General features: G+C 39.4%; 2 protein-coding genes across 2 annotated transcripts; both read right to left on the reverse strand.

Moving 5' to 3' along the window:
- Nucleotides 1-13,875: 13,875 nt before the first annotated feature.
- Nucleotides 13,876-14,862, reverse strand: LOC149152185 (uncharacterized). Its single transcript, XM_089443406.1, has one exon. It carries the CDS (start codon nt 14,860-14,862, stop codon nt 13,876-13,878), a length of 987 nt encoding a protein of 328 aa, XP_089299532.1.
- Nucleotides 14,863-14,997: 135 nt separating this feature from the next.
- LOC149152186 (uncharacterized) lies at nt 14,998-16,533 on the reverse strand. The gene is made up of 2 exons (XM_089443407.1): nt 15,838-16,533; nt 14,998-15,135 (listed from the first exon to the last, which is right to left on the reverse strand). Exons 1-2 carry the CDS (start codon nt 16,531-16,533, stop codon nt 14,998-15,000), a joined length of 834 nt encoding a protein of 277 aa, XP_089299533.1.
- Nucleotides 16,534-23,237: the final 6,704 nt, after the last annotated feature.

The raw sequence follows: 23,237 nt of genomic DNA on the forward strand, positions 1-23,237 counted from the left end.
CCACCACCAGGGGTAGGAAATCATATCTAAACAAAGCTATCAGACGTGCTGGAGCTGAAGTGGCTTCCGGTCGCCAATCTACCATCGATGGGGTCCTTAGAGCATCAATCCCCCCGATACAGGGTCCCCCATGAAGTGCCTCTCCTTTAACTGCAGGGGTTTGGCTAGCTCCCCCAAAAAACTAGCTATCAAACGACTTTTTGAGGTCGAACTCCCGGATGTCATCCTCCTCCAAGAAACGCTAGGTCCCGCTGAGTCCATCTCCCACTGCCTGAGCTCTATATCGCCTGGGTGGAACTTCATATCCATGGATGCCATTGGTAGATCTGGTGGACTGGCATTGGGCTACAATCCAAAATCAATCAGATTGGACTCTTCCTGGGGAGGTCATGGTTTTATGGGTGCTGACATTTTTTCAATAGACCTGGGTCTCTCCCTGCGCATCTTCAATATATATGGGCCATGCCAGCAGAGGGAAAGCTTTTGGAGAAATCTTCTCAGTAGGAGCCTGATGTCCCTGGATAGCATCATCCTGGGGGGTGATCTAAATTTCTCTATGGGGTTCCGGGAGTCATGGGGCTCATCAGCACAAGTAGACCCTATATCAGACTATATGAGAAGCATTCTGGAGCAATATGATCGTATCGACATTCCCATGCAACACCCTCTCCCAACATGGAGGAACAGAAGGATTGGGACAGCTGCTCTGGCTTGTAGGTTAGACCGTTTCCTGATGAAAGGCCCTCTGATTCACCAGCTACATCATTACAAGCAGTGGGTTGGAACTGGAGGCATTTCTGATCACTCTCCAATTTTAATGGAGATCTCGGGCCCCCATCCAAAGCCAAAAGCTCCTTTCAAGTTTAACCACCTTTGGCTCCAGGATCCAAGCTTCTCCAAAATTGTCTCGGATTATTGGCTAGCCCATCCCATTAATAGAGAATCCTTGATGGCAAGGGGATTTGTCAAAAATCTGACAGAACTCAAACACATAGTGATTGAGTGGGCCAAGACAAAAAAGGCAAGAGAGGATGAATAGCTCATCTCGGTGGAAGCATAACTAAAATCCCTATTGGATGAGAGAAACTTGGGGTTCATCTCAGGGGAAAAAAAGACTCGTCTAATAGATCTGGAGAAGCAAAAGCAAGATATCCTCAAGATCAGGGAGGAATCGCTTAGGCTGAGGAGTAGGGCATTGTGGTTAAAAGCTGGGGACGAGAACTCAAGATTCTTCCATAACTTTGCAAAAGGAAGGAGAGTGGCAAATACCATCTGGAATCTCCCCCTCCCGAATGAAGGATTGGCGGATACCTTCAACAAGCTCTCCCATCTTGGCTCGACTCATTTCAAAGGCATATTCAAGAGTCCTGCTAGAACAAACCTAGCTGAAATCATTAATGTGGCATCTCATTTCCCTAGGTTTGTAGACAATGAAGATATGGATGCACTCACCGATCCGGTCACCATGGAAGAATTAGAAAGTACCATCAAGTGGTTTCAGAAGGAAAAGAGCCCAGGTCCAGATGGATGGACTATTGAGTTCTACATTGCATTCTTCGACATCATTGGTGAGGATATCCTGAAGGTGGTTGAAGAGAGTAGAACATCGGGTCAGCTCTATCACGCCATAAATTCCACTTTCATAGCCCTCATTCCAAAGGCGGATTCTCCTACATCCTTTGCTGACTTTCGACCTATCTCTCTGTGTAATGTCCTCTATAAAATCATCTCCAAGCTCATTGCTAACCGGATCAGGCCCATTATGTCCAAGCATATTGCCCCCTAGCAATTTGCATTTTTGGAGAACAGACAGATTCATGAAGCCATAGGATCCGCTCAGGAAGCTATTCACTCTATATGGACTAAGCATCTCAAATGCATCCTCCTCAAAATCGACCTTTCCAAGGCTTTTGATCGAGTTAGCTGGCTCTTTATTAAGATGATTCTTATTCATCTGGGTTTCCCCCACCTGCTCATCAACTGGATCATGGCATGTATCACATCCCCTACTTATAGCATTCTGATTAATGGTGCAGCCTCACACTTCTTCCACTCCAAGAGAGGGTTGCGACAAGGCTGTCCACTATCTCCCCTACTTTTTCTCCTGGTCATGGAAGCCCTCATCCGCCTCATTATTACAGTCAAAAGGAATGGAACTATCAGGGGTCTCAAAATATCAGAGGAGTGTTTTCTTACACATCTGATGTTCGTTGATGATGTCCTTATCCTTCTAGATGGCAGCATTCAAGATACATCCACTTTCAACAGGATACTTAAGCTATTTTCACATGCCACTGGGATGGAGGTCAACAAGGATAAGTCTACCATTACATTGGTTGGAACTACTGTGAATGAATCCTTCACAACCAGCCAAGCATTCCCTTACTCCACACAGCCCCTGGACAGGGGGTTAAAATATCTTGGCTACTGGCTAAAACCCACAAACCAAAAGATCGCGGATTGGGTCTGGCTGGTCTCCAAAGTGGAAAAGAGGATATCTTGTTGGAGCTTTAGATATCTATCCAGAGCAGGAAGACTAACATTGATCAAATCAGTTTTGGAAGCAACTCCGGTCTTTTGGATGGCACTCGCATGGATCCCTCGAAATATCCTCTCAAAGCTCCAGCAACTCTGTAACAAATACCTTTGGGCGGGCAATAAAGAAAAGCGCACATTTGCATGGATTGGCTGGAGCAAGATTGCCCTTCCCAAGAAATGGGGTGGCTGGGGATTGAAGGATCTCACCTCTTTTGCTAGTGCCTTGGCAGCAAAAATGGGCTGGGCCCTGTTGACCTCTCACAGCCTATGGACAAATATCTCCTACCACAAATATATTTGGCCCCTCAACATCATCGAATGGGCCAGGCTCCCTACATGGAACAAAATCGACATCTCTTCAATATGGAAAGCTCTCCTTCACTCATTCCCGCTCATCAGGAACAACATTGTATGGCGAATAAGGAATGGAAACAGAGCTCGTATAGGTTTAGACCCCTGGAGTGGTTGTGGGGGGAGACATCTGCTTCCACAAGCGCTGGTTGAATACCTTACATCTCATGGCACTAGGGTGATTGCACAGATAGCAGATCATGAGCAATCTGATATCTTCCATCAGGCTTGGAAGACAGCCACCCAACTAAACCTCCCATAAAGATGGCATACAACCTGGCGGGAATACTGTGCAGCTCTGACAGAATCCCACATCAGAATTATGGAGGGACCAGACGAACTTATTTGGCATCAGGCAGAAAGCGGGATATATACACCAAAGGAGGGTTATACTCAGATCATCAAACAGAGGAAACCAGAGGTATTGGAAAGATGGTGGCAGAACATATGGAAGCTTACAGCCTCGCCACGATCGAAACTTTTCACTTGGTGTGTTCTCAGGAACAAAATTCCCACTGGAGAATACCTCATGCGCTGTGCCATATATGGCCCGACGAGATGTGTACTGTGCAAATCCGATAGTGAATCAACAGAACACATGTTCTTGAGATGCACCCCAGTACAGCAAGTATGGAAAAACATACAACCATTCACACATTTCTCAGGGGAATGGAGCGGTACAGACCTAATAAACGCCTGGATAGAATGGGGCAATCTGAATAAGGGTTCGAAAGCAGTGAATCTACCCATCATAGTCAATTGGACCATTTGGAAGGCTAGGAACAAATCGATCTTCGAAGAGAGGATGATCCAATGGCCCCTTATAGAAGCTGGCATCATCACAGCATTCAACGAGCTTCCTGATCCGCCTCCCCCAAAAGTGCGCAGAACAAACCCCCCTCCCATCATCGCTCAGGGTACCCCGTGGGCATTTTTTGACGGAGCCGCAAATGATCAAAGCTATGGGGGAGGCTTCATACTGCATAAAACTGAAAACCACTCCTACTCCATAAAAATGGGTTCGGGTACAGGAACAAACAACTTTGCTGAGCTCATAACCTTGCGACATCTGCTGCACTTTGCATTAAGCCATCATTGCACTAGCATCAACATTTTCGGAGATTCACAGATTATCATCAATTGGTTCAATAAAATTTCTACATGTCACTCGCACACACTTAGAGTCATTCTTGATGAAGTCTATCAGCTCAAAGAGGCTTTTAACCATATCACTGTGTCTCATATCTACAGGGAACATAACCAGGATGCTGACAAATTTTCCAAGGAGGCCGCGCTGATGGAGCAAGGATTCTGGGAGATAACCGAGTTTTGGAATCAGCAGGAACAAAAGTTCTATCACCGTCCATATATAGACCCGACATACCCTATAGCGGGTCTACACGCATCTTAATTTAATAGCAGTTTATACAGCAGCTTTATATATGACAGTTATATGTATATATCTTTTTTGTAACAGACTGAAGGATGCCAAAAAAGGCATCAAACTCTATACAACCTACATAGCATTTTGAGCATAACCAAAACAGCATAGAAAAGCAATTTTGAGTAAAATGTACAGAGAATCAATGAACATGGCATATGCGTTAAGCATCTACATATGTAATCTTTTCATATTAATGAAATGTTACGGATTTTTCCAGTGGAAAAAAAAATAGACGTGTCTATTTTTCAAAATGGCTTCTAGAATTATAATTTAATTATCAATAATTATTAGGTGAATGGTGGAGATTTAACATTTTTGGAATATGCTAGAATATTCTTAATAGTAGTCATAGATCAAAGGTTGAAATTTATTTCCAAAGTAGTTATGCCCTTTTTACCTTTTTAATTAAATTGATTAATTAAAAAAATGGCATATGAACATGTTTCACATGAGCATGAGTTACAGTTTGTTGGGCATGTTGTATTAGTAAGCTAAGGTATTTGCCCATGGTATTTTTGTGGGCATGTGTTATTAGTAAACTATGGTACTAGAGGATGGTATTGTAACAAAACATATTTATAGGTTAAAAATCTCCATGGTAAAGTGGGGTTGAATCTCCATGGTTAAGAATCATGTTACAGGTTCCTTTAATATATGTGTGTGTGTGTTTACCTAGATTTTTTTTAATTAATAATAATAATTTAAAATAAAGTTATAATTTAGTTATTTTTATGATTTTTTATTTTTATTTTGGCAATATGAGATGTATCATGAGGTAAGTGTTTTTATGTCTATCAACGTTTATCACCCATTTAATTTATATGGTTGTGCTAGTACTTTGTGTATTTTGATGTTAATTCAATTGAATGAAGGAATGTTATCCTCTCCACCTAAGTGTCATTAACATGTTGAGCTCTTATCATGTATGTTGTTGTAATGACTTCAAGCTTTGTTGTTAACTTAGTATTATACTTTGAAGAATCTAGGTTTTATCTTAGGTACCATCCTTAAAACTAAGGTTCCTACACTACCGACAAAAAATAACAATGTTGTAGGGACTCTCAAAATCAATCTTTTACTATGGAGCTCGTGAAAGTTTGTTATGATTTTAGCATCGTTGATTTTATTCTTTAGGCAACTTAAAACCAAGAGAACTTTTAATCTCCTAGATCAAAGCCAATCATCTTCTCGTAATATCTTAATTTTCTCTTATCCCATAATTCTTTACAACGACGTAATCTCTTCTTAAATTTAAATGTAATAATATTTTTTATATTATTGTTATTTTGCAAAGCGGCATCTGCCTTAATACACTAATGATTTAGTTAATACTTGGCATCTTTATGCCGACCTTGCTTGAAGCATGAATGGTTTTGACTAGATTTTGAAGCAACTCTAGGAAACATTTTGTTTTCTATGTTGTTTATCATGTTATTGTACATTAACTACCAAGTCACAACCATGCTCACAATGGGGATAAGACTCACTTCTATGAGGAGAGTAGGATAGGGTATATTCCCTTTAAATTTAAGATTATAAATAATAAAACACTAGTGCATTTGCTCTATCTTTCTCCACAATTCTTTGTATATGTTGAATTCCAAACTTAACAATCAAATAAGAAAAGAAGAGCAATGAGAGTCTTAAAGACGATTTTCTTTTTCTCCCAGAGTCAAAGGTCTATTGATTTGTAAAATTTTCAAGTTCATAATAAACTTTCCACCATCCATCAATCCTTTTTTTAATGTTATAGTTGTAATTGAATTTGTGATGAAGATCAATTATGAGACATTTGTATGAAGTCACTTCCTTCACGTAGTTATTTCCATACTTGAAACTAGTGTAAGTCATTTTTTTGGATTTGATTATCATGAGCTTTATTTTGCTAGTGATAATTGTCATATCCATATTAGAGAAAAAAACCTTAAGAATATTTAGTTGCTTGTGGAGAGCATAGGGACTCATCACCATAAGAATAATATTTTCAATATAAACGAGGAGGATGACTATTCCAGCTAGGAACATGCCAACACACCCTACTTCATCCAAACATCCCTCTAACTTGCTAATTTATATGCCAAAAAGGGTGAGGAATAGGGGACAACCTTGCTTAACTCACATGTTACAAATAATTTCTTCCTACTAGCCCTCAAGTTTCCAAAACTTAACAATAATGTTCGCATACAATTGTAACAACTCTCAATTTGTAAGAAGCTTCTAGCTCCTCTGATCTACTTTAGATGTTAGTTACAGACACTGTGTCAAATGTCTTTCTAAAGTCAATGAAACAACACAAAAGATTGGTTTTATTATTGTGTCAATCCTCGATGGTGGTCATAAGTGTAACAAGTTGGTTGACAGTTGAATGATAACTTTTAAATCTGGCTTGGCCTTTAACTCTTTTCTCATGGATTTCTAGTCATACACTATTCTTTTTTTCCTGAATAATTCCATTAACTTCGGTAAAAGAGAGTGATCACAATGGTCTCATAATTAGAGGGATCTTTGCTTTTAAAAACAAGAACAACGAGGCTTTAAGTTCAAGGTTTAGGGAAGCCTTGCTTGAATGCTAAATTAAAGAACTTGTAAATATAAGGGATGAGGATAGGCCATGCAATTTTTGGGATTTATGCTTGGTAGCCTTTGATGTCCTTAGCTTTCCCTTCTACAAACCACTTAACCACAAATTTTATGTCTTCTAAAAAATAAAACTTCTTCCTATATTAAAAAAAGGTTTGAGTGTTGTATATAACATTAAGGGATTCATAAAGGTTTATAAGGTAGGACTTCTAGTCTTCGAAAGGAATCATATTATTTTTTTAGTTTTATGAGTTAGAATTTGCCTCTAAAATTTATTAGGATCTACCTTATAGACATGTAAAAGCTTCTCTTACTTTCTATTTATATAATACATTTTTTTTTTTCGTTTAATTAGGTTCTATACCTATTTGTCCTATCATATTTTAGTGACTTGTTATAAGCATATCTAATGGCTTTCTAGTAATCTTACACTCTTTATCATACTAAGGGTTTATTGCTCTATTTTCTTTTTTATCTCACATTTCAAAAGATTATTTTTTAATGAAAGTAGAGAGGGTTATCATAATTTTGGGTTATCATAATTTCATTATGATAGAAGTATACAATATTGACCTTAATTGATAGGAGATTTAATTCAATATTTAAATATTTTAGAAAAATATTTGGCTTACTTTTATTAAAAAAATTAAAGTGTTTTTGGTCATCAAAATTCTCATCCATGGGGCTTTTGTGGATGACAAAGTTTAGATTTAAGTTATATGTCTATGATCTAAGTCCAACTCTTGTTCATTTAAGATGTTAAAATTTACTATTCGGTTGTAAATGGGGATATTAAATATCACATAATCTACAACATTGCTACCAAGCCCATGAATGCAACTCATTTAATTGGCCTTTGACCGCTTAATTGGACCATTGAAAATTACTAGATCTTGAGAATTACTTAGCTTGATTAGCTCAAACAAAAACAACTTCTCAACTAAGTCTTTAGAGTTCCTTTTGTGTACGCTAGCTAAAACAACATCCTCATCTGGCCACAGAGGATTAGGTTGGAATCATTGCTTAAGATAATAGCATGGTTACTTCCTATTCTAGCATTAAATTCTCTTAACAAAAGGATACTGCGTTCATTTCTCAGCTTGTAAATATCTTATTCTAATTCATTGTAAAGATATGTTTTTATCTCAATTGTCATTCTTGTAAAAGGTGGAATTAATAGGTATAAAATAACATATTACTATATAAATCTTGTTAGCATTAATATCTAAAATCTACATCCACATGTATGAATTGAAAGGGTCTTTCTTGTGAAGCATAATGTGAGAGAAATTGGTTTTTTTACGTAACAATCTATGGCTCCAATCCCTCTATAGTAGGATATCTTATTGCATACCAATAGTAGGATAAATCCTTCTATGTTAAGGACCTTGGGTTCTTCGTGCTCTAGAGTTTCAATAAGAAATGTGATATCAATTTCACTTGAGATCCAACTTCATATCATATCTTTGCTCCATGAAAAGGCACTACAATTCCAAGAAAGGAAATTTCAAAGTTTCTAAAACGTTTTAAGATAAATTAGTTTAAGAGGTTGTTGTCAATATTGTTTAACATGACCAATTTTGTATAATAAAGGCCTAGTTTAAATTTCTTTAAATGAAGTATACTAATTTACATCTACATATTTACTGTCTACAAATCTAAAAAAATATCCATTAATTTATTTTTTCTCAATTTTTTTTCCAAAATTATTATAAAATAAAAACAAATCATATTCTACTCATTACAAGCCAACTCTTATTATAACACATAGAATTGTCTTAAGTAACTCATCTTACTAATCATTTTAATAATGTTTAATAGTCATATGTTAAGTCCAAATGCATTATAAGCATAAAATAAAAATAAAAATTAGATATATAAGAAAATACGTATTATTTTTTTTCAAAAAATATTATAAAATAAAAATAAATCACATTTTACTCCTTACTAGCCTTAACTAACTCATCCTACCAATCATTTTAATCATGTTTGTTAAATATTGTTGCTTGGATAGGTGTTCTAGCCTTGGGAGGTGTCGTTGATGCTAGGAAAACTGAGGAATTAATTATCTCCAAGCTCATGTAATCTCGTAAGTTTCACCTAGGGAAAATGTCCTAATTAAGTCAATTAGTAATTTTTAAATATTTTCTAAGTTAAAACTTAGGGAATATGGTTAATTAATAGACATTAGTTGGGATAAGATCGATTTGTCTCTAAAAATCTTGTAGAAAGTTTTTAAGTTGATCTTAGTAATTGATTGGATCAAGTTAACTTGTGATCATGGTCATTCATTTGTGAATGACAGATTATAAAAGGAAGTCGATGGGCAACTTTGGTGAGGAATTCGATGGGTAGCTTTGGAGACACATCAAGTGAGTTGAGCTAGGTAAGTTTTCAATAAGACACCAGGAGAGTTTCAACAACAATGATTGAGGAAAAGTTTTGTAGGGTTTATTCTTCATCTAAGAAGACTTCTAGCTTATGAGTTTCAGAGGGAGTTTTGATGACCAATTTATTATCTGCAGAGAAGGTCGAGTTATTTTTCGAAGGCAGAGTGAATTACCAGATTAGCCAGTGCGAGTTGTTGGAGGTATTACATGTTGCCAAAACAAGTTTCCAGAGGTTGTGCGAGTTTTCCAAAGGGAGTATGAGTTTGTCGAAAGGTTGTGTGAGTTAGCCAAGAAGCAGTGTGAATTTCTAAGGAGGCATGCAAATTGTCAGAGATGCAATGTGATTTGTAAAAGGGAAGTTGTGCGTTTTCCTAGTTTAATTTAATCAACAATGGTGACGATAAATTTGTCAGAGTTTTGCTCGAGTGGTTTATGTAATTTCTCAATATCAGATTTTTTGAATGCTATAATAAAACCTTGAGACTAAAGACTGGTTTTCCCCACATTGTGGTTTTTCTAGGGATGTTTATCCAAAAATATTTGTGTTATTTGTGTGATTGGTTTCTTGTGTATTATGCTACAATTTTTATTTGGTGAATGGTGTTATTTATGTTTTTATTCATTACTTTCACCTGATAAATTAATTTGTTGTATGTGTGTCATCAGAATAATTAAAGTCCGGGTTAATAACACTTTCTGAGTAACAAAAATTTCACACCAATCGTAACATTTTAAGTCCAAATATATTATAAACATCTTCATACAAACCAATAAAAATTGAAAACCAATTTTGTTAATTAAAAATAAAACTTTGGCATTATGAAATTTATTTATTTTTTTGACAAATTTGGTTGCTATTATAAATTTGAAAAAAAGAGGGAGACTGAGCTCCTGAAATACATGTTGAGGTGCCAAGAAGAGCTAGGGAAGAAGGAGTTACAGCTTAAACAAAATTCCTCCTTAATCCTGCCTTTTGGGCTTCTAAAAACCAAAGACCAAAGGTAAATCCTAACAAACTGCAGTAATAAATAACAACATTTACAAAGCATATCAATCTATATTACTGTGGCTGATGTGTCGAGCAGTGGACTCTTCAGGTTTGTCGTTGGCGCTGACTTGCTTCAAGCTTGACGAACTTGTTGAAGCTGCGTTTTTCTTTTCTGTTGTTCCTTTTTTGTTGTTCCGTTTTTTCTGCTGTTCCTTTTCTGTTGTTTTTTTTTTTTTTTTTTTTTTTAATTATTATTATTATTTTTTCCTGTTGTTCCTTTTCTGCTGTTCCTTCGGGAAAAGGGAACAGTAAAAACCAAAGGTGTTTCTCCTTTAGATCGGCAGAAGAAAAAACCAACAAGAGGAAAGCTCTAGAAGACCTGAGGACAGAATGAGAAAGGGAAGAGAGGAGTACGAATAAATAAGATGGGAGGCGTAGAGGATTAAGTAGGGAGGAGGAGTCATGGGAGGGAGACAGCGAGTGTGGAACAGGAGTCATGAAATGAGATAAGCCAGTGGGTTTCATGTTTGCAAAAGAGGGGAATGTATTTTCTGAGAGAAGGCGGGTCATCGAGCAGATAGAGTCTTGGACATGGATCATGAGGATCTTGAACCAGTTCCAAGTGTCAAGGATTTCTGATATGAGGACTTGGAAAGAACAGAGGAGGTTCGGTGTCATGGCAGATATTGATGAGATTCCTCATTATTGCAACGTAGGCTGCCCAGTGCTCTATTGCATGCCCTGTTGGAAAGAAGGTCGACATCCTTGTTGAATGTATGAAGGATGTGACGGAAGGTCAGAGTGATGAAGGACTGGCTCAAATATTTGCACCTGCTGATGGACTGATGGAGAAGGACGTTGGGCGAATCTTTGTTTTGGGCCATGAGGCCAAAAGCAACTGCTGAATCTCCAAAGATGTGAGTTGTGTCTATACCAAGCTTGCTGAGATGAATGAGGCCTTGATACAGGGCTAAAGCCTCAGCCCTATTGTTGGAAAGGTGCCCGAGCCCCCATTCATATGAGACCATACAATCTCCATTGGCATTGCAAATCACTCCACCTGCTCCAGCAATCCCAGGATTCGATTTCGAGGCACCGTCGAAAAAAAGATAATAAGTGTTGCAGTTTTTAAGCCATGTAGCAAATTCTTCCTCCTTAAGACGGATTTTCCAACTGTAATACATTTTACTTTGCCTACTGCTGGTGGTGGCCTCAACCTGATTACTATTATTTCTATCCAATATATAGCCAATGAAAATTCGCTCTTCCACATTAAGATCGGTGAGGTGTATGCTTCTGCAGGTTTTGACTGAAATAGTTTCCAAAGCAAGACTTCTTGCTTTGTTGCATAGATTCCTAGTGATTGTGTCCTTGTCCTTAAAAATTTTACGATTTCTCGCGAGCCAGATAGACCATAAAATAGTGAGGGGAAGGGCGTCCTAGACCCTTTTTACTATGTTGTGTTTTCTTTGTTTCCAAGGGTAATTTTTCCTCCATTGTTGAATAACCTCTCCTACGGAGTCCTGATCACTCCAAGGGATGTGATTGTTATGGGATATACTTTTCCAGCAGACTTTAGCAAAAGGGCAGGCAATAAAAAGATGTTGTATAGATTCTTCGTCAGATTGACAATTGGGACAACGTGAAGGACCAATAATACCCCGCTTCTGAAGGTTATTAGCAGCGAGTATTTTCCCTTTCAGAAGGGTCCACAGAAAGAATTTAATTTTGGGCAGAGCTTCAGATTTCCAAACCATTTTCCAACGGTTCCAAGTGGACATGGGGTAATGGTTGTTGCAAATGTATTGGTGAACAAATTGAACAGTATACTTTGAGCCTGACAAGTCCCAGCAAAAGCCATCAGGTTCATTCTTTTTAATTGGAGCTATACCATGCAAATGGTATTGAAGAGCTTGAAGACTGGCCATGAGATGAACAGGAATGGCTGGGAATGTCCATCCTGACCATAAATTGGAGTGGTTATCCCGCAGAGAGATCTGGTATAGGAGGTGAATTTCTATACTATTAAAATAGGTGAGAATGGGAATGACTCCAGCATGGCTGTTTAATGGTTGCCTGCCCATTATTTTGTCTGATCCAATATTGATATTAGCACCTCCTTTGGGAACTTTGGAGATATTCTGGATCATGAGAGGAATTGCTTTTTTACATAGACGCCAAATTTTGGAAGAGTCTCTGATAGGGATATCTTGATCAAGGAGCCGCTGCCTTGGGAAATTTAGGTATTTGACCTCCAACACTCGTTTCCACCAAGCCGAGAGACCAGTGATAAGCCTCCAGACAATCTTGCCTCCAAAGGCAAGGTTAAGAAATTTGGGGGATCTAATCCCAAGACCACCTCTATCTTGAGATTGGATGACCTGCTTCCAACTAACTAAATTGAATTTATTTTTGTCATTTTTCCCTCCTTGCCAGAGGAATTGGCGGAGTATGACTTCCATTTTGTAGTGCAAAGAGGCTGGAGCTTGGAGAAGAGAAAATTGATATAGAAGTAGGGAGGAGATACCTGATTTGAGAAGGATGAGGCGGCCAACTGGGTTGAGCCAGATGGAACCCCAACGCTGCACCTTTCTCTTCATCTTGTCAATAACTGTGTCCCAAACTTCAGCCTTCAAGGGACCTATACTTATTGGCAGGCCCAGGTAAGTGAAATGTGACCATTCATAATTGCAGGAGACCCCAAGGATAGTGGCTATGCTGTGCAGAACCTGTGCTGAAGTGTTCCATCCATAAATACAACTTTTCCGCTGATTGACTTGACCACCCGAATACCTCATGTATTTGTCCAGCAGAAACTTAAATCGCCAGGCTATTATCGTGGATGCTCCTCCAAGTAAAAGGGTGTCATCGGCGAATTGAGAGTGGTTAATGTTCTTTACACCATTCCCAAATTTTATTCCAGTGATGAGACCAACTCTCCGCTTGAAGTCCAGCACTTTGCTGAAGGATTCAACCATCAGAATGAAGAGGTAAGGTGAAAGAGGGCAACCTTGCCTAAGACCCCGCGAAGATTGAAAAGCAGTTCCAGGTCGTCCATTAACAAGAGGAGAGATCCAGGGCCCGGAGATGCAAGCTTTGATGAGATTTAAAAAGGCTGCATCAAATCCCATCTTTTTTAAAACAGCTAAAAGATAGGTGTGCCTTACTCTATCAAAGGCATTGGCTAAATCAAGTTTAAGGACAAATCCTTTCTCATTCCTAATTTGGCTTGAATGAACAGCTTCTTGGATGAGGAGGATAGAGTCTGTAATTTGTCTATTGGCCAAAAAACCCCCTTGGTTTTCAGAAATGAGAGAAGGGAGAAAGGATTTGAGGCGAGAAGCAAGAATTTTTGTTAGAATATTGTAGGACGAGTTGCAAAGGGAGATGGGACAGAATCGACTAAAGGAAGAAGGTCAGTTTTCTTTGGGAATGAGGGCTAAATGTGTGGCAATGGTGTAACCACCGATTTTGGCTTTTCGCTGGACCCATTTGAGCATTTTAATTAGATCTCTTTTTATAATTCCCCAGAAAGCTTGATAAAAGCAAATGGGGAAGCCATCAGGTCCTGGTGCTTTATCCGGCTAAAGAGCCCATATGGTTTTTATAACTTCCTCCTCATCAATTTCCTTATTCAAGGTATCATTCATTTCCTTGCTGATGCTTTTGGGAAGGAATTGTTCCAGGCCATCGTAATCCTCTTCATCTGTTGTTTCAGTTAGAAGGTCCCGATAGTGGTTGATAGTAGCTTGTCTGATGGCTTCTTGGGCGGTTTGAAGGTTACCTTCAGCGTCCAAGATTGATCTGACGGTATTGCTTACTCTCCACACAGTAGTCTGTTTGTGAAAGAAAGCTGTATTCTGGTCCCCTCCTTGCAGCCAAATTTGCCTTGATTTGATCCTCCATTTATATTCCTCCTCTATGTTTGCACGGTAAAGTTGAGAATATAGTTTGCTTTCTAGCACTTTGCTCTCTTGGGTGAGGCCCTGCTCTTCTATTTCCTTTTGGACGTTGTTTAGTGTATTTTTGATCTCCTTTTTCTTCCTTTCAGGCTCCTTATAACTGATTTTTGCCCATTCTTTTTTCGCATGTTTGGTGTTTCTAAGCTTGGATTCCCAAATGAATCTGGGAGATCCTTCTACATGCCGCTTCCACGATTTCTCCACAATATCTTTAACTGCTATAATACCATTCCAAAGCGGGTTGTACTTAAATGGGATGGGTCTGAGAGGGCAATGCTTTTCCAGATTAAGGGAAACTAGATAATGGTCGGAAGCTGAACAAGGAATAATATTAGCGTATCCAGCAGTGAAGGAAGAGAGAAGCATGACGTTAATGAAAATTCTGTCTAGTCTCTCCATTATGTTGCCTGTACCTAGCCTGCGGTTGCTCCAAGTGTGTCTCCTATTTTTTGGAATGATATCGACTAGATCATGGTCATGCATAATGTCTTCTAGCTGAGTTCTGAAAGGATCCGGGGAGAAAATACCTCCTCTTTTCTCATTAGCATGGAGAACAAGATTTAGATCTCCTCCTAGTTTGACATGATTGGTATTCTCCTTTGCGTTCATGCTGACTTTGATTTCCTCCTAACAACACTCCTTATCCCTGAAGTGGTTAGGCGCATAAATGTTGTATATAACTAGAATCTGCTAATCTTCTTTGCTTTCTAACACTGTTTGGATCCAATGCTGGTTTATAATTTCTTACTTATAATTCCAAATGTTTTGATTCCAAATTGTAGCGATTCCTCCAGAAGCTCCCCTGGATTCACTGATGCTTCCATTGTACTGCTTGTTCTGTTCAATGATTTTAGTCATATCCTGTAGGCTTTGCTTTGTTTCCTGTAACAAAAATATCCTTGGTTTTTCACAATAAATAAGATCTTTCAGGGCTGCAACTTTGGAGGGGTGCCCTATACCCCTGCAATTCCAAGATAGGATTTTCATCATTGGGAGAGTGGTGTGCGGAGAGGTGCTCGCCCCCCTTGATCCTTATGACTTTTCTCCTTATCATGCTATCCTAAGATGTAAGATTCAATAGGGCTTTGAGTGCCCATTGCTATGTCCTTTTGGACATTCTCATCTCGGTGTTGTTTTGCAGTATTTTTGCCTGGGCCAGGTTTCTTAAGAGAGTCGCTAGAGGCTCCATGGTATTTGGATGTGCTCCTGGTGAGTCTGGAGGGGGGGGGGGGTTCAAAGGAAGATTGGGAAGGGATAACCAGAGGAGGGGAAGGATCAGAGGCAGCTGAATGAATCGTGGGAAGATGCGAGGGTTCCAAGGGTGGAGCATCGGATAAAACCAAGAAGGGATTGGAGGTAGAAGGGGGGCAGGGAAGGGGAGAGAGAAGGAAGGGACGATGAGGGAGGGGAGGATGAGGAGGGGCGGGCAATCTTAGAGGCAGGGGGTTTAGATTCTGGCGGTGCTTTAGCTGAGGGAGCCGACTTCTTTTTCTTTACTGTTTCCCACTGTTCTTCTTAAGGGTCATTTTCAACAATAGCAAGAGAGGGACAACGATTGGAAAAGTGGCCGTATTCGTGACATACCTTACATTTGAATGGTATTTGCTCGTAATCAAGTTGTTGAATATGGCTCCAATTGTCCACTTTGAGTTTGATGGCTTCCGGTAGGCCTTTGCCGAGATCCACTTCCACACAAATGCACGTGCATGCTTGCATATTATCCTTTGGCTCGCTGCGATCTATGTACTTGCCTACAACGTTTCCAATTGCATGAACCGAGTCATATCCCCAGCAGTGAAGAGGGAGATGAGGGAGTCTGACCCAGACAAGGACAGCATTGGGGACATCCAGTTCCGGATCAAAATTCAAGGTCCATTTGTTTAAGTATAGTCCTCTGGAGTCCATGAAGTAAGGCCCATTCTTGAAGATTAAATCCTTGTCTTCTTTAGATTCAAAGTGGAAGGTAAAGAACCCCTTTCCACAGAATCTGATGGAGATTTTACCTTGTATTTTGTCGGACCAATTTCTTTCAACCCAACGTTGCACAGTTCTAGGAGATGGCCAGAGGCCCGTGAACTGGCCGATGAGACCTTTTTCTGCAAGAGAGAGGGCTGCCATGCGAGGAATGGCTGGAGGTAGATTAACTTCTTGGAGAATGTCCAACTTTTTGACAAACTTCGATATTGCTGGGCGAGGCCGTTGTGGTGGGAGAGATTTGATGAGAGCAGAGAATGCATGCTGGGGATCGCCCCCCTCTGGTGAGAAGTTCGGAGGGGCCATGGGAGCTGAGGAAGATCAAGAGAGCACGCAATAGGGTTAGGGAAGCAGCGAGCGCATGGCTGCAACTAGCAAAAAAAGTCAGCTATCAGTTTCTCACCCCCGAGTTTAATCATTTACTCTTTCTTATGAAAAACTTTTATTAACTTTATAAAAACATATTTAAATATATTTATCAAAGTTTTTGGACAAAATAATATACTTCAAAGTCACACACGACCTCCTTCTACCCAAATTCACACCAAACCACTTCTCCAAAAATCTTCTCCAACAATTAGATGCATTGTTTCCACCCTCTTGGTATCATTGTTTGATGTGCAAATTATTGGGATGGATTGGGAGTGGCAAGCAACATAATTTTCACAAAACAAAAGCCAAACTAACGTACATCAAACCCTCTTCTCCTTATGCATAGTGAAAAGAGCTATAAATGAGTGAATTATGTGTATGTATATGTGGCCCACCACCCATGTCAAAATGATTTGGTTTTATTTAATGAGAAAACCATTAACTTTGTTATATATATATATATATATATATATATACACACACACACAAAAGGTTGATGAAATGAGTAAATTAGGTGTATGTATATGGGGTACAACACTTTGTACCAAAATGGTTTTATTTTATGAGAGTATTATCTTGTTAAATATTATATATATTTTTGGATCAGGGGATTGATAATTAGATGAAGATCAAGAATTAATTTTCAAATCAATTTGACTTTCTATCATTATATTGAGGATATATGTAATTACGAAACCCATGGCATATTGAGAGTTAGTATTCAATGAAAAAGTACTTGCAAAATAGGTCAGCTCATTCGTAATAGGAGGAACAACGAACAGTGGACGAATAGTTAGGGTTTCAGGTTTCTGATTTCAATGGAGGCGCGCAAAGGGGGGAGCTCCACTCCCTCCTACAGGCAGGTAGTGGCCAGTCGCAGTAAGAAACCTATAGAATCTATCAGAGGGCCTTCAGGAGAAAGGAAAAAGAATCTAGAAGAAGATCAAAATTTTACCAAACCAAGGGAGGGAAACAACATGAAAGACAATGAGGAAGAAGACAAGAAACAGGGAGCAGAAAACAAGGCACAGAAGGGGCCATGTAAACCCAAGGTTGAGGTCACTCCTAGAGTAGTTTTAAATGATCCTGCACTACAGGCGCACAGGGACCACATGCGGACCTATGCTATCATTTGTAAATTCATGGGATTATGGCCCACTGAAAAGGCATTACAAACATGGATTAAATACCATTGGAAACCAAAAGGAAGCATAGACCTACACCTTGGGTCAAAGGGTTTCTTCACTGTGGTCTTTACAAATATTGAGGACAAAGACAGGGTGTTTGAAGGAGGACCCTACTTCTATGCAGCAACAGGCCTCTACATGCGGCTGTGGATGATGAATTTTGTCCCGGAGCGAGAAACTTTTACTTCGGTCCCGGTCTGGGTAAGACTCTACTCCCTACCTCTCAATTACTGGCAAACGGAATCATTATTTGCCATAGGTAATCAACTAGGGTGTTTTGTTAAATCCTCTGAGGCCACCAGAAGGGGAGAATATACTTCCTTCGCAAGAATATGTGTGGAGATGGACCTATCAAGAGCCCTACCATATGAGGTCATCTTGGAAGTTTTTGATGAAGAATGGGTGCAAACATTAGATTATGAACATATTCCTTTCAGATGTCGCAGATGCCATGAGCATGGGCACCTATTTAGAGACTGCCCTCTCAGCAAAATAGAGAATAGAAGTAAAGCAACCACAATGAAAGACACTGAAATCTTTCACAAAGTGGGACATAGAGGAAAAGGGGGCAAAAGGGGGCCAAAGCAACAGCAAACAGAAGGGCAACAGGCCAGTCTGAACAAGTTCCAAGTTCTCGAAGAAGAGGAAGGAATATCAAAAGCAGATCAGGTAATGGAAGGAAGCTCAGGGGATAAGGAGAAAGAAGAAGATAGGGTACAAGCACAGGATGTTGCTAAATAGAAAGAAACAATGATGAGCGATGGAGAAATTGAGATGGATCAAGAAATGACTCAGAGTGAGATGGAAACAGAGGATCATGAACTGCAGGAGATTCTGGAAAGAGAAAACCTAGATCTGGAAGGATTCTTGAAACAGGGCACCATGGGAGGGGTAGACTCATTACCTCAAGAAGAGTTCAACAGAGTACAACAACTGTTTCTATGGAAAACTCAGGCCAAAGGATTGGAAAGGCAAAGAAACAATGAAAGGTAGGGAAATGAAGGAGTGAAAACTATGAAAACCACACTAGGATTAGCTCCCAGAAACCCAGGAAAGAAAAGAGGCAGGAAAAAGTAGAACGAGCTATTGATGGAATGTGGAAAGCTAATGATAGATTCAAGTAAGATGAAAGACCTATCCAGTTACTCCTTTACAAATCTTTAATAATGAAGTTCAAAATTTGGAATATTAGAGGTTTAGGTAGTAAAAGAAAACAAAGAATACTTAGCAATAGAATGAAACAAGAAGCTCTGGATATGATCTTTGTCCAGGAAACTAAATGTTCCATTCAAAAAATCAAAGAAATTCATAGCAAATGGCTCAATAGATTTGAGTTTCTAGAAGTTAAATCAGATAATACAACAGGAGGCATACTCACTCTTTGGAACCCCCAAAAGATTGGCATAATAGATGCTGAGGCATCTAGGAATTATTTATCAATGATTATTCAGCTTGTGGGAGACAACGAGACTTATTTGGTCACGAATGTTTATGGCCCACAAAGATTGGATGATAAACTCAGATTTCTAGATTCTCTTGTAGAACTAAGAGGTAGACATGCAGGAGTTCCATGGATCATGGGCGAGGACTTCAACATGATCAAATCACTTTCGGAAAAAAAGGGGGAACAAGAACTTTAAGCAAAGATTCTACAACATTTCAAACTTTCATAGATAATATGAAGCTAGTTGACACTGAAATGAATAATGGCCTCTTTATATGGAACAACAAGAGAGGAGGGGAGTCTCAAGTAGCCTCAAAGTTAGACAGATTCATAATTTCAGAGGACCTTATGCTCACAGAAAAGGAAATGATAGTGAGATTGGGCTGTACAAATGGAGGTACAAGGTATTGGTACCCCCAAGAATAGACCTTTCAGATTTGAGAATATCTGGCTTACCCACCCAGATTTTATCAGCAATATAGCAAGATGGTGGAAACAAGATCTGCATATTCAGGGAACAAGAATGTTTCTGCTCCACAAAAGACTAAAGTACATCAAGTTCAGACTCAAAGACTGGAACAAGAATGAATTTGGCAATATTTTTGCAACGAAAAAAGAGGTTGAAGATAAAATGTAGACACTCAATTAAACTCTTAGTATAGATGGCTTTGATAGAGACAGAGATGAACAAGTCACCAAACTTCATCAAGACTGGGAGAACTTATGTAAACAAGAGGAAATATATTGGAGACAAAAATCTAGAGTTCAATGGCTAAAAGAAGGGGAACGAAACACCAGTTTTTTCCACAGATCCACCATGGCGAACAGATCCCATAATAGGATCTCTTCAATCAAGGACGAGGGAGGTCATCTTCGCAATTCCCACGAAGAGATAGAAACTATGTTAGTCCAGCACTTTCAAGGTATAGCGAAGGAGACCACTACAGACATAGATCATTTTATCAAGTACTTAACAAGGCATATACCTAGACTAGTATCAAGAGAGGATAATTTCAATCTCAATAGGCCAGTGATTGAAGAGGAGGTCAGTGAGGCCGTTAAGGAGATGCAGAATGGAAAATCGCCAGGTCCTGATGGTTTCAATGTGGATTTCTTTAAAGCTTGTTGGAGCATTGTTAAACAAGATATTATGAATGCAGTGGAGGATTCCAGGTTGAATAGAACCATTTTGAAGGCGCTCAATACTTCTTTCATCTCCTTGATCCCCAAATAGGATAATGCTTAGACTCCGGACAGGTTCAGACCCATAGCTTTATCCAATGTGGTGTGTATAATAATATCCAAAGTTGTTGCCAATAGACTTAAACCCCTTCTTCCTACTCTAGTTTCTATGGAGCAATCAGGTTATGTGGAGGGTAGACAAATTCTCAACAACATCATTCAAGCGCATGAAGTGGTGCATTCATTGTTAAGCAATAGGAAGGCGGGAATGATTATGCAATTGGACCTTGCCAAAGCTTATGATAAGTTGAATTGGACCTATATTAGGAAGGTCCTTCTAGCCTTTGGCTTTGATCATAATTGGGTAAGATGGGTTATGGCACTGGTCACTTCTTCTAGCTTTTCAATTTTGGTCAATGGTTCTCCTTCCAAGACCTTTACTCCTTCAAGAGGTCTCAGACAAGGAGATCTGCTCTCTCCCTTTCTCTTTATCCTCATGATGGAAGGACTTGGGCAGTCTATCAAGCATGCGAAAGAAGGGGGTAACATCAAGGGTATCCAACTTTCTGAAACTGGAAAGGCGTTGTCCCATCAATAATTTGTTGATGACACTATGTTGCATGGAGTCCCCACGGTAAAAGAAGCTCTTGCTTATAAACAAATCCCGCGTGACTTTGCCATGGCCATAGGTATGGAGGTAAATCCATCCAAATCTAAGAATTTTTTTTTAATACTAATATATCTATTCAGAGAAATATATCCAGAATTCTAGGCTTTCAAAGGGAGGTCCTTCCTTCCAAGTACCTGGGAGTTCCTCTAACTGATAAACCTTTGCACAAAAGCATCTGGGAGCTAGTAATTAATAAGATGTAGGATAAAATCAGAAAATGGACTATTAGATCTTTAAACTTGGCAGGTCAGTTGGTGCTTACAAAAGTTGTTTTGCAATCAATCCCCATTTTCATGCTTTCAGCACTTCCAGCTCCAAAGGGAGTTTTACATCAATTTAGAACCATTCAAAGAGACTTTCTTTGGGGTAAGGGGGAGGAGAGAAAGAAATGGGCCTTGGTAGCCTGGGATAAGATTTGAAAACCAAAAACCCATGGGGGTCTTGGATTGGATGATCCAGATGTACTCAGCAAGGTTTTAGGGGCAAAATTATGGTGGCGTTGGGTGAAAGATCCAAAGGCTCAGTGGGCTAGTGTTTGGAAAGAAAAATATGCCAGCACTTGGCAAGATAATGATCACATCAGGATGACGGGAATCATAAAAGGATCCCACATTTGGAATAAGGCCTGGGAGAATAGAGGCTTAGTGCAGAAAAACAGTTTCTGGGAAATCAGAGAAGGAGACCTTGCTCTGTTTTGGGAGGATAAATGGCAACAAGAACCTACACTATTAAGAGAGGACTTTCTGGACCTTAAGAAAGAAACGGATGCCAAAGGGCTTTTCAGGGTTAAATATTTTTGGGAACAAACCAGTATAGAAGACAAATGGAGAGCCCGAAAGAATATAGAATTTGGGGATGACAATCCCTTGAAAGCAAAAGCAGATGCACTACTAACAATTTTGGACCAAAGGAAGATTCTTGTTTCAGAGGGGCATGACCAACTTTGATGGGTCAACAATAAAGAAGGCACCCTCAATATTAAGGAAGCCAAGAAGATATTCCTTGAGCTGGATTCCTATGTACCGGATAGGGTTTGGTAGAACCTTTGGAGGCATCAAGGTTGGATGAAAATTAAACTCTTCATGTGGTTGGTACATCATAAGAAAATTCTGACTTGGGAAAATATTAGGAAGACGAGTGTCCTGGGACCTTCTAGATGCCAGCTCTGTGAAGCCCAAGAGGAGACAATGGAGCACCTTATCAATGACTGCATCTTTACCTCTAGGTTGTGGGACACTTTTTCCATAATTTTCCAACAGACGGACAGGGACAAAGAAAGCATTATCAACACCCTAAATAACTGGAGACAAAACTTCTCTGAGTATGAGTTTCTTCGCTTGGCTTGGGTTTTACTTCCAGGCTTCATAATTTGGAATGTTTGGAAAGAAAGGAACAATAGAATCTTCAAAAATGTACACAGCACCACCCAACACATTTTTGAGCAGATCTTAAGACAGCTCAAGGAGACGGTTAGCACTATTGTGCAAAACTCCCCAAAAAATCCACCTTCAGAAAATGAGATGCAGATACTTCGTCAACTAGGTATGCAGGGGCTTATACCACAGGGAATGGATAGGAAGGTTATGAATCCAGCAAATAAGCCAGATTATTGGCATCCTCCCCCTCAGGGTTTTCTGAAATTCAACATTGATGGGGCCTCAAAAGGCAACCCAGGTCTTGCTGGTTTTGGAGGAGTGCTACGAGATGATAATGGTTGTATTCTTTTTATTTTCCATTGCCATCTGGGAAGAGCTACAAACAATATGGCTGAATTAATGGCTCTTGAACAGTGTTTAGATTTCCTGAAGCAGGATAATCTCTAGAATATTATTATTGAAGTCAATTCTGAGTTGATCATTAAATCGATTAAAAGAATATGCTATGGCACAGAGCCAAAAAAGTCTCAAGTCATTGGAGGTTGATCCAGGTCTTTCAAAGGATCAAATTTCACCTCCTAGACTTACGCACAGTGAGTTTCACTCATGTGCGAAGGATGACCAATAAATTGGCGGACATTCTGGCCAATCAAGGAGTGGTTTGCACTAAAAATAGGGTCAAGTTGATTTGGCGAGAGATGCCTCAGAACAGATTAAGGGAGCAATGTTTTAGTCAGGCAAAAGAGGACAATAAGGTATTCCAAAACAGGGCCACAGAG

Source organism: Pinus tabuliformis, chromosome 9 (assembly GCF_031772625.1).
Source record: "Pinus tabuliformis cultivar Carrire ecotype Pingquan chromosome 9, CPIR1, whole genome shotgun sequence".
NCBI lineage: Eukaryota > Viridiplantae > Streptophyta > Pinopsida > Pinales > Pinaceae > Pinus > Pinus tabuliformis.

Coding starts and splice junctions, on each gene's coding strand:
- LOC149152186 (XM_089443407.1), bottom strand. CDS start 16,533: ATGGCCCCTCCGAACTTCTCACCAGAGGGGGGCGATCCCCAGCATGCA. Junction 15,136..15,837: donor AAATACCATTCAAATGTAAG/GTATGTCACGAA, acceptor TTTTTGTTACAG/GAAACAAAGCAAAGCCTACA.
- LOC149152185 (XM_089443406.1), bottom strand. CDS start 14,862: ATGAACGCAAAGGAGAATACCAATCATGTCAAACTAGGAGGAGATCTA.